Source organism: Takifugu rubripes, chromosome 1 (genome assembly GCF_901000725.2).
Source record: "Takifugu rubripes chromosome 1, fTakRub1.2, whole genome shotgun sequence".
Lineage (NCBI taxonomy): Eukaryota > Metazoa > Chordata > Actinopteri > Tetraodontiformes > Tetraodontidae > Takifugu > Takifugu rubripes.
Genome location: NC_042285.1, coordinates 26,850,851 through 26,862,462, shown reverse-complemented (window position 1 = coordinate 26,862,462; position 11,612 = coordinate 26,850,851). Strand labels below are relative to the sequence as shown.

Genomic DNA, 11,612 nt, shown 5'->3' with positions numbered 1-11,612 from the left:
TGACCATTTCTGAAGATTATTAGTTTTTCTTCTCTGAAACCTAACTGCTGAAAAATTGAATGATAATACAAATGATTTTACAAAAATATTTATTACCACCACTTTACAAAAAACAAAGCAGAAATAGATAAAAGTGGCATATGGTTATAATTATGATTATTATTATGTTATGATTAATAGTAGTATACTATTGGCATACTTACACACCTTGTTGATGTGGCTAGTAATATTTTCGTGTATAATTTATATTTTATACAGCACTATGGTCATTACTGGTTGGTCTTTAAGGTGCTATAGCAAAACCTCATTCTAAATAAATGAATTGAATTTTATTTTTAGAGAATAAATTCAAAACGAAATTCATAGCTGTTAAAAAAATAGTGCACATAATGAAAATTATTTAGCTACATTGATTATCCTTCCTGGGGCATCATTCCTTCATGCCAGAAATACCAAAAATTTAACTAGAAGTGATTATAAACAAATCTTACATAAATTCTATAAGCTATAAATGTAACACTCAGGTCACTTACAATAACATTCTCAGCAGCCCAAGCATATTAATAAGTCAACCAAAATTTTTATCAATGATGTAATACCAATGCTAAGTGTAATCCTAGCTTTAGTATTATATGTGCCACTATTTTGGGAAACATATGCAATTGGAATTAGTTTTATTCCAAATTACATATAAGATAAATAGAAGGTAAACTAAGAATATATTAACCATATATTAATCTGGGGTGTGGTAGCAGAATAAACAACTAAACAACAATACAAGTAAAAATTACTGGAGTGTCAGATTTGTTTATATTGGTCTGCATGGCACAAAATCAGAAATCTTCGAAATGTTCCGCATTTGGCAAGTACGTCAACTGAACTCCTGACTTAGCAATAAACAAACAAACAAACAAACAAATAAATAAATAAATATTAGGGCAGAGTGAGACATCATCGTTCGACTTCCGATTTCAACAACTTTCGCCACTTCCGGCAGCGAGTGGCTGCTCTCCTGTGATTGGCTGATCCGCTGACGCGCTTCAGGTGCTCGCGGTGGCAATTGTAATTTACAAGTATATTGTATTATATTATTTTCTTTCACAATAAGCCTAGAATGTCAACCCCTCTCACATTAATATTATAACAAAAGGTAAACTTATGTATTTCTGTGCTCTGTAACGCTATGTGAGCCATAAAAGTCTGCCCTTAAGAGAGTATGATATGCTAAACATTAACAAGTTGGTCACAGGTTTATGAATACTACAGTACCTTCTGTATATATTTCGAGGTATTGAATTGACCATTGTCTCATAATTTAGAATTGTTTCATTTGTTTATTTTTGCGTGTACCTATATTATATACACACGATTGTGTACAAAAATATGTAGCAGCTCTTCCCCTATTCAAGTGTGTGTGTGTGGGTGTGTGTGCGTGTGTGGGTGTGTGTGTGTGTGTGTGTGTGTGTGTGTGTGTGTGTGTGTGTTTGAAACTGTTGGATGGAGGGCGAATGGCAGCACCTGTTTGGTGTCGCTCTCCTTGACCACAAATGGAATACCGCGATCCAACTCCTTTTATGGTTATATTGCTCGCAAAAGGAAGTACGTGTCACTTTTATTATTGTCCCATATTAAACCCTCTTTGATGTCCCACTACAGAACGTAAATACCTGACAAAAATAGATTGAAACTGCTTAAACATTGTTTAGGATAATATATGCATACGATAAATAAGTGTGGTATATTTTTTAGTATGGAATATGTTTTACTTCGGGCATTTATTTTAGTTCCGGCATGTTGTTTCTAGCGGAATCATTTTTTGGACGGTCTTTCTGCTTCCGCATCTGGGAGGAGAGCAGCGGTGTGATTTCACAAGAGCATTTCTTCTTTCAAAATGCAGGTTAGTAGAAGTTTTGTTAAACTTTGAAATAATGGATTTTAATCAGAACGAAGCAGATTATACAGCATGAATTATTCACCCGTTCTGTGTGAACCTTGTTCCAAAGCAGGGCGGAGCGTTGGATATTTAGACCAGTAAAGGAGACGCTGGGGAAATGTTAGCTTCAAATTTTTGAATTACAGAAGAAACTGCTGTGACAGGTGGACGTGGTTTTTTTTTTTAGATTATGTTTATCGTTGCTGCTTAATTTATGACAGATCAAACGTGAATTTATTTATATCACAACAATTTATCGTAACATAAATTATATCTCCGAGCCGGAAGAATCTAGAAAAATAAATGCAGCAAAACAAATGGCTGAATGTATGTATGTATGTATGTATGTATGTATGTATGTATGTATGTGTATGTGTGTGTGTGGGTATGTATTATGTATATACACATACGTGTGTGTATGTGTATCTATGTATGCACAAGAACAGGCCCTGAACACCAGAGCAATACACACCAGGGTCTACCTTACCAGACAAGACCCCAGGTGTAAGCTTTGTGGAGACGTCCCTGAGACAGTCCAGCACATCACAGCAGGGTGCAAGATGTTGGCAGGCAAGGCATACATGGAGTGGCATATCCAGGTGGCTGGCATAGTGTACAGGAACATCTGCACTGAGTATGGACTGGAGGTCCCAGGGTCCAGGTGGGAGACACCCCCGAAAGTGGTGGAGAACAAGCAGGCCAAGATCCTGTGGGACTTCCAGATCCAGACTGACAAGATGGTGGTGGCCAACCAGCCTGACATAGTGGTGGTGGATAAACACCAGGAGACAGTGGTGGTGATAGATGTAGCAATCCCAAGTGATGGCAACATCAGGAAGAAGGAACACGAGAAGCTGGAGAAGTACCAAGGGCTGAAGGAGGAGATGGAGAGAGTGTGGGGGATGAAGGCAACAGTGGTCCCAGTGGTGATCGGGACACTAGGGGCAGTAACACCCAAGCTGAGTAGATGCTCCAGCAGATACCAGGAACCACATCAGAGATCTCTGTCCAGAAGAGCGCAGACCTAGGAACAGCTAAGATCCTGCACAGAACCCTCAGACTCCCAGGCCTCTGGTAGAGGACTCAAGTCCAAAGGCACTGCCCAGGAGGGCGAGGAAGAGATTATATAAATGTATATAAAAAACCAAGACAGCCTCTCAGTCTTGAAAACCAATGGTTGTAAACCACAGTTGGATATCCATTTATTGCATAAATCATGATGAGATTAATCAAACCCTGAATTTAATTCATATTTCTAAACTAGATACATCTTTAGCTAACACCGTCTGCTTGTGCAAATATCACTCTGGCACCACTTCGTTTCTGTTGTCATGGTTGACATCAACAGATATGTTACTGTTATTTATAATCTATTTCCTCCAGGACCCAAATGAAGATACGGAGTGGAACGATATTCTGAGGAAGAAAGGCATTCTTCCACCCAAAGAAGAACCCAAAGATAATGAAGAGGAAGAACTGGTCCTCCAACAGCAGTCTGTTGGTAAGAGAAACTGTTTGTAAAAATAACAATATTTTACTCTGGTGGTTCTTAAACTTTCCAAATTAGAAGTTAAAAGAAAATATCGCTTGTTTAAAAAACTGTTCAAAACTGTTGTTTAAAAAAAAATCATAAAAAAAAATTACTGATTACTGAGATACTTTATTTGAACTGTGGTTGGGGAATTTAAGTTGTTACAGCAGCACAAAGTATAGGTTAAAAATAATGTTTCAGTAAAAAAACAAAACAATAAAATGGTAAAATCAGTAAATAACAAAATATATAAAATATTTTTAAGGGTTATTTGTGGAATCTTTGAAAAGAGACGATTTGTGCTGTTTAACCTCACAGTTAAAACCTACGAGGACATGACACTGGATGAACTAGAGGAGAACGAAGATGAGTTTGGTGAAGAGGATGAGGCTGCTATTGAGATGTACAGGTGAGCTGTCAGTGTCCGTTGCCATGTAAGGAGCAACCTCATACATTTGCATTTATACGTAGTTTAAGTCAACCAGTCAACTGGTTTTCAAATGTCTGAGTCACCAAACTGGACCAAAGTAGGTTGGAATAAATTATAGTGTGACAAATGTAATTGCTGTATTAAAAACAATTTGTTTTTTTCAAAAATCATTCTGGTTTCAGATCTGTTAGGAAAAGTCCGAATTAATTAAATGTTTGTTGCCTCCTTGCAGACAGAAGCGTCTGGCAGAGTGGAAGGCAGCTCAGATGAAGAATGTGTTTGGAACTGTTGGAGAAATCTCAGGGCAGGATTACATCAAGGAGGTCAACAAGGCCGGGGAAGGAATCTGGGTGGTGCTGCACCTCTACAAACAAGGGTAGGGTCACCCAGCTTCACTAACATCTTCAACAGCGTTTGAAAAGAAACTACGAGACCGCTGCTCGTGACTTCCCAACGCTTCCTTTCCAGCATCCCTTTGTGCGCCCTCATCAACCAGCACATGAGTCAGTTGGCCAGAAAGTTCCCCCAGACCAAGTTCCTTAAGTCCATCTCCACCACCTGCATCCCAAATTACCCTGACCGGAACTTGCCCACCATCTTTGTGTATCTGGAGGGAGAGATGAAGGCTCAGTTCATCGGCCCACTGGTCTTTGGAGGCATGAACCTCAAAGTTGAAGGTACGATCTGTTTTCCCATCCTTGCTGCAATCTGATAGATTAATAACCTCCCCCTGGATCACCCACAATGGAAACTAATGCAGTTTAACGCCACATCTTCTGGAAGATTTACAAATGAAATTCTGTGTCTCATTTGTTTCCCATCAGAGCTGGAGTGGAGGTTGTCAGAGACTGGAGCGGTGACGACCGACCTGGAGGAGAACCCCAAGAAAAAAATTGAAGACAAGCTGATGTCGTCAATCAGATGTTCAATGCCCACGAGAAAAGACAGTTCAGAGGACGAGGACGATTAAAAATAAAGGAAACGGCTGCGTTGGTGCCGAAAATCTTAACATTTGGCATGTTTTTGAGATGCAGAGTAGTCATGGCAACCCAGTGCTGCTCACAGACACTCCGCTGGAGGGAATCAAACCCGTGACCTTGGTGCTGGATCTTCTCCTGGACGGCTCTGCAGGGAAAAGCAAGGCCGGAATCACACACAACCGAACCTTGAAAAACAGATCAGACGCAAATTTTAAACACTTTTTTTTTTATTGTTATGTGATTATTGTTTCACCAAATGTACATGTACATTTCAGTTTAATTAAATTAAACCCAAGTTCACATCTTTGCCAAAATAATCTGAGCAGTCTTTCTTGGTTAACTCATAAAATGTTGTGGGGGGTCACATGTGCTGTGTGGAAAGACATTTCCTGTCTTGTTTTGAGTGTGCAGCCTGGACGCAGAGCCTCCCGTGTGGTGTAAGAGTGTCCACCAGGGCAGATTTGTGCTGAGAGAATCACGTGTGGAAGCAGGAAGACACACAGCAGCCACAGTTTCACTTAGAATTTACTGTTTGGTAACAAAGCCTCATGTTTCTGTCTGGAAAAACACATCACAGATCCCTGTTTCTCCGTCCTCTGGGGACAATCGGCTGCTCTTCTGCGACGCCTGATTTACATTCTCTCCTCTTTCCTTTCTACAACATCCCCTCCGGCAGGCCGCGAATCTTCTGTGTCATTGGGAAGAAAAAAGACATTGTCAGTGGCAATTGAAGGTAAACACATCCAATTAATGTAACTTTGACTCTGTGTTATTGTGCTATTTTTCTTTACTCAATATGACTCTATTTGCTTGTTTCTGTAGCTTGATATAATTTATTTAGGGGGAAATGTGACATTTTTACACTTTAAAGTCAAGTCTGTTAAGGGACACTAAATAACAAGGTTAAGATAAAAAAGGAAGAATTAAACGGTGCCGTATGTGTGGTTTTCTTACCAAAAGAACCACCTTTTTATTTCTTCTCTGGGAAAGCTTTGGGGAAAGTCGCATCAAAGGATGAACCGAGTCAGACTGAAAAGGGAGGAGATGATTTTAGATCTGTAACATCAACTAAAAACACGTGACCCGATACCTAAGATAAACCCATAAGCTGCACATTTCTTCGGTCTTAATTGTTTAATGTTGCTCTCTATTTGTTCTTATATTTGAATGTATAATAGGAACAAATCCTTGCTATCTGTATTCTCACCACTAGATGCTGCCAGATCTTCCATAATGGGTCTAAAAGTTCTCTTACACGATAATGTCCCCCTAAAAATGGCAATGTTCATGTGCTTGCCTGGCTCACCTCGCGTTGTACGGCTCCCACAGAGTTGTGTGCTTTGGAGTAATGAAACAGGAACTACGAGGGAAATATAGAAAGTCGGTGACCCGTTTCCACTGAGAAATCCTCAAAAAATGAGTTCTGAATTTAAATACTTACTCTTTTGAAAACATTCTGGATTTGCTCCTATGTAAAAGCAGAAGAAAAATCTTTTCAATGAAATGTTCTTAATATTCAGCTGTTCGTTTACACTAAAGCAAAGCATCATGGGACATGGAGGAACTATTTTTCTTCATATAGAAAGTTATTTAATGAGGCTTATTTGGAGCTTCTCAACAACTTGCATGAGTAAAATATGAACTGTACAGATGGCCACCAAAGTTTACTGTTGTCCTTAAGTTGGTGTTAAACTTCGGGCCGAACTAGTCACAAATTGATGTTAAGACAAAGTGGAATTTAAAGTGATCAACCACAAATATTGAATTCGTATTGTATTTTTGACTTTGGCTCAGTAGTAGATACTTTATACCATGGCAAAAAGAACGTAAGGTATCATCTAAAGATCACAATTCAGCAGCATATTTTCTAAATAGCAATGCCAATATATTTATCAGCTTTGCTTAAAGGAGCATTTCCAGGAGATTTCACTGTGCTGATGATTTGTCACATTCATCCTACAGAAATCAAAACTTTTCTGATGATTAAAAAAAAAAAAAAACAACCTTGGCAGATGTCATTAATGTCCCCTTTTTTGTCCCCTCTTTTCTATCAACATGTTACAATCCTTACAAACATATTAATTACACTTGAATCAAAACAACTGAGAGTAGAACTGAAGGCTGATGGGAAATGTAGTTTCAATCTAAAAAGGCATGAAACATGTTTGTAACGCACCTCATTCTGGTCCCCCCACAAAACATCCCCTTGGTCTCCACTGTGGATGTCTCGAACCTGCCGACAAACGAGGCAGCGCTTGGTAAACGGGTGCACTATGCTGTACTGGTTCATTCTCAACAGTTCTGGGTGCTCTTATCAGTGTAAAATGAAACTCTTCACCTTGAACAGCCGTCCATCTCCCCACTGATTTAAAGGGCTGGCTGCTGGAGGGAGAACACAGGAAATGTTGTCAGTCACTCAAAGGTGGTGAAGCGCCAGCTTGTCTAATTTGAATGGCGCCATTCAATAGTCGCTGGATATCTTTGACGCCAATAAAGGCAGAAAACAGATGTTGGTGCTAAAAAAGGAACCCTTGCTCTCTCATTTGAGAATAGTTTTGGTTGAAACCTGAGAAAATGATCATTCAAAGTCCAAATCATCCTCTCCCCCCTCTCTAGTCTGAATAAAGCGGAATGTTCGCCCACCTGTTGTGCTCCAAGTTCCACACAGCCACAGCAAGTACAGCAGAAAAAGTTGTCGCACAGTTGTGAGAGTCATGGCTCCGGCTCTTCTCTTCCTCTCCTAACTCCACTCGGCTTCGGAGACTGGTTTTGGGTCTCCCAGCAAGCGTCTGTGTGGTCTGAGCCCTGTGCCTGCAGCAGTTTAACTGGTATCCTGTTATTACGCAGAGGTGACCAATCCTCCCTCGAGCTCTCTCTGCCTCTCTCTTTCTGCCTCTCTCTGCTCCCCCTCTCTTTCTCTCTCTCTCTGGGATTCATTCCATTAAGGCTGATGTCAAATTGGTAAGTTGGGAAAACATGACTGGAATCTCCAGCATGTTTGGGAAATGATGATTGATGAGATCCGTGGAAGACAGAAATGTGGACCAGTATGACACCTGTAGACTAACTTTTGTATTTCCATTTTTTCTGGATAGTAAGGTGAGATATAGGGTGAAAAATGCATTCTCCAACATCTACAGGTGTGCGAAAGATGATTGTAGCAACATTGTTGCTGTGCGTGGTCACCGAATCTATAGTGAGCGTGAATGGATTTAATGAGCATGTTTATTTAATACGTTCTATATACAGAGCGACACGTTCGGCATCGCTCCCTGTTGCAGTGACCGTTTCACTGTAAGAGGCTTCTGTAGATATCTCTGTTGTTTCTAATCTGATCAGGGATCACATCCATTGTTCAGGGATTAACTGCACAGAGCAGATAAAGCCAACACGCTGCCATAATTAACACGCCTGATGCTGATGCAGGACCTGGACGCATGTTCTCACACTTGATTTTACATCACGAGCTGACCTTTGTATGATTAAAAGAATCTGTGATTCAGGTGAACTTAGTGTCCAAGTGAACTGTGTATCACCCGTAGAGGGAATGGGGAGCTCTTCAGCTACACTTCATATATACATATTTCCTTCTGCACTATTTTCCCATGAAATATTCTCAGTATAAATGCCATCGAAATGCTTCATGGAGCAATACGAGGCCTTTTAACCAAGAGCATGAACAATGGTGAGTGTTGTTCTTTTACACTTACAGATGATTATAGGTCATCAGAACTGTTATAATGTATGTTTTTATTGTGCATATTACCATGAGCAGATGTTTTTGTTGACTAAACTTTAGAACATGGTAGAAAGACTGATGCGGGTCCACCTGAGTAGATGCTCAACTCGCCCCACTAATGCCAACACATTAGAATATGACATTTTGTCATTGCTAATGTAACTTATTAATTCAATTCAGCTTTATTTATATAACACTTATTAAGATCCAGTGTTCTTGGAATCTACATGTACACCACTAGATGCAGCCACATCTCCCACAACAGATTTTTACATTCATGTTGCTTAAACTGGACCAGAACTGAAGCAAAAGCTGTTAATGTAGCAAAAATGACCCATTGTTTTCAGGTCAGTGACAATCAGCGAACTTTGGCATTGCTGTTATTGATCTTCAGGGTTTTGTTGGTCTTTGATGACCCAGGACAACAAATCACAATGTGTGTGTGGTCTCCGTTGCGTAAGGGAACACCTGAATCACATCCCTCTTATACGGTCTCTCACTCAATAGATGGATTGTTCCTGCCGGCTCCTAAAGTTAAAGCACAGTTGTGGAGACGTCAGCAGCAGCGCTGAGTGTTTAATTTCTATTTCTACTGAGACACAACAGTCAGCAGCCATCCCTGCATTCAACAACAGCTGATCTTCTCCATGGTGTCGCTGAATGTAAACATTTGCTCAGACTAACTGAGCCCAAATACGTGATGTGGACATTTGTAAGAAACTATTTATTTAATTATCACTTATTTCTGGGCTCAGCCTGTAATTTACCTTTGTTTATGCATGAAGCAAAACACAAACGTAGCCACTAAATTGACTTGTGTTCTTACAGAATTATGGTGTTAACACTGGTCCAAATGTGTTGAAAGTAATCGGTCAGTTTCATTGTTTAACTGAAACAACAACGGGGGCTCCATGGCCCCCCCTTTTGCTCTTCCACGTCCTGTACTGGCTGGACCGGGTCAGTGGGTCAAGCTGCAAACGCCCCTCAAAACGGTCGAAACACTGCGACGTTCCTTGTGATGACGATGACGTGCCGTCACAAAACCCGCTGCAGAACACACCTGTGGGACACACACACACACACACACTCACTCACACAGACCACATTACAGGGACCTGCAGTCTAGTGGGTTCCAGTGCACGCTTTAGTGCTAATTGTTTTTCAGCAGCAGCTGGGTTTGTACACACCAGCTGGATGGTTTCTGGTCCCTGTCTTCCTTTTATGAGCCAGCGCACCAATCGGGCCGCCCAAACAAGCCATTAAAGACTCTACAGCAGGTCCAGAATGCAGCTGCTGAGGTGTAGAACCAGGAAAAGAGAGTTCTTCTCTACATCCCTGTAAAACGTAGAGTAGAATTTAAAATCCTCCTCATCTGTAAGGCTCTTCATGCTCTCGCTCCCTCTTATTTACCTTCTTTTCTATTACCATCTATGGACAGACTGGAACACAGCCAATATTGGTAATGATAATGACCAGAAACTGTATTTTACTGATGTTAATGCTGATGGTCTCTGCGTGTGTCTTCAGTACTGCTTGTCTGCCCGTCCCAGGGAGACGGATCCCTCATCTGGGGGCTCTCCTTCAGGGTTTTAATGTTTTTCCTGACTCAGTTCGAGGGTCTAAGGACAGAAGAGGTCACAGCAGTGCAGTTTGTAAACCAGTGTTTGTGAATTTGGGCTCTAAATTAACTTACTCAAGCTGAGTTTACGTCCTTCCACGCCGTGGTCATTTGAGTCACTGTTCCACAGTGGTCACATGACTCATACCACTCATGCACTCCATGAGATTTGGGTACGAACTGAGCCAGGGAGGGTGGCGGTAGGGGGTTCATCTGACTCATTAATTCCCCACCTTCCTAATGACGATTCAGCGATTTGAGGAAAACAGCCTACTCGCCCTTCCTCCAACACATGTACCAAAAAGAACAGGCCTGATGTGGGGGGGGGTGAGGGTGAGGTGACCAGCAGCTGACTTATATTGCCGATAGCCTGTCTCTGGTCCGGGTGTGTATCAGGCCACAGCAGTAATGAGTCCACATCCCTTTGTGTTGCAGCACATCAATGCTCGGGCCCTTATTAAAGCCGTAAGTCAGTGTGGCCTCACCTTTAAAATGACTCAGACTGTCACATCTCATGTGGTCGATGCAGCCCAAGTGTCGCTCCGGGAATGTTAAATCCAGGGCTGCGCTCCACCCTGGCGCGGCCGTGAGTTGTGGCCAAATTAGGCTATAATGATCTAACAGGATCAAGTTCCGATTTTTCTTCCCCCCACTGAATTCAAGCCGCCACAATCCCTTTGCTTAAGTGTAATTGAGAGAGGACCAGCTGATTCCTGCTTCAATGAAGCCCAATTTTGAGTGAATTAGATTCTGGTTTTAGCCCATTAAATGCAACATTTAGAATCAAAATCTTCCAGTGTGACATTTGCACTGTTTATACCAGTTATCAAGTAATAAATCCCTAAATTTACTCTGGGAACTTCTCAAATCAGTGGTGGTCAATGGTGCAGAATACATTCCAGCACTACTAATAATCTAAATTCTTTGAAAGTATTGATCTAGCGCCTGTTTCTGGGCTTTATTGGCTTCTTTCTGACTAAAGCTGCAAGCTGAGCAACGCAGCAGGCGCTCTTACTCATTAATAAGGGGCCTTTTTTTTTTTTTATAAAAGAGCAATTTGATGTGATTCTTTTTCACACCAGGCGGCAGAGGGGCCTCCTCAGCAGCAGGACGAATGTGTGGCTGGAGACAGATGCCTTCCATTAACAAACACTGATGTGAGTCAGAGGACGCTGACGACTGGTGCTGAGGGGGCGCGAGAACAGAGATGGAGGGAAAAAAATAGATGCTGTGCAGCAGAAAGTAAGAGAACAAGGACGCTGATGAAAATGAACAACTTTCTGTGTTCATTTCCCACGTGGCCGGATAATTCAGTTGTGGGCTGGAATACACAGACAAAAAAAAAAAAAATATATATATATATATATACTGTATATATATA

The 11,612-nt window shown here is 41.2% G+C and overlaps 2 protein-coding genes across 4 annotated transcripts; one reads left to right on the top strand and one right to left on the bottom strand.

Moving 5' to 3' along the window:
• The first annotated feature begins 1,804 nt into the window (after nucleotides 1-1,804).
• pdcl3 (phosducin-like 3) lies at nucleotides 1,805-5,188 on the top strand. Its single transcript, XM_003962160.3, has 6 exons — nucleotides 1,805-1,897; nucleotides 3,317-3,434; nucleotides 3,783-3,873; nucleotides 4,127-4,270; nucleotides 4,363-4,571; nucleotides 4,719-5,188. The coding sequence occupies exons 1-6, from the start codon at nucleotides 1,892-1,894 to the stop codon at nucleotides 4,862-4,864; spliced, it is 714 nt and encodes a 237-aa protein (XP_003962209.1). The 5' UTR covers nucleotides 1,805-1,891; the 3' UTR covers nucleotides 4,865-5,188.
• Nucleotides 5,189-5,381: 193 nt separating this feature from the next.
• nms (neuromedin S) lies at nucleotides 5,382-7,707 on the bottom strand. 3 transcript variants are annotated; one of them, XM_029835845.1, is made up of 7 exons: nucleotides 7,518-7,707; nucleotides 7,213-7,256; nucleotides 7,051-7,107; nucleotides 6,316-6,342; nucleotides 6,172-6,234; nucleotides 5,829-5,903; nucleotides 5,382-5,562 (listed from the first exon to the last, which is right to left on the bottom strand). In XM_029835845.1, exons 1-7 carry the CDS (start codon nucleotides 7,588-7,590, stop codon nucleotides 5,530-5,532), a joined length of 372 nt encoding a protein of 123 aa, XP_029691705.1. In that variant the 5' UTR covers nucleotides 7,591-7,707; the 3' UTR covers nucleotides 5,382-5,529. The 3 variants fall into 3 exon arrangements, with proteins under 3 accessions (XP_029691705.1, XP_011611577.1, XP_029691708.1); XM_011613275.2 differs by having other exon boundaries at nucleotides 6,181-6,234; XM_029835848.1 differs by having other exon boundaries at nucleotides 7,213-7,253.
• Nucleotides 7,708-11,612: the final 3,905 nt, after the last annotated feature.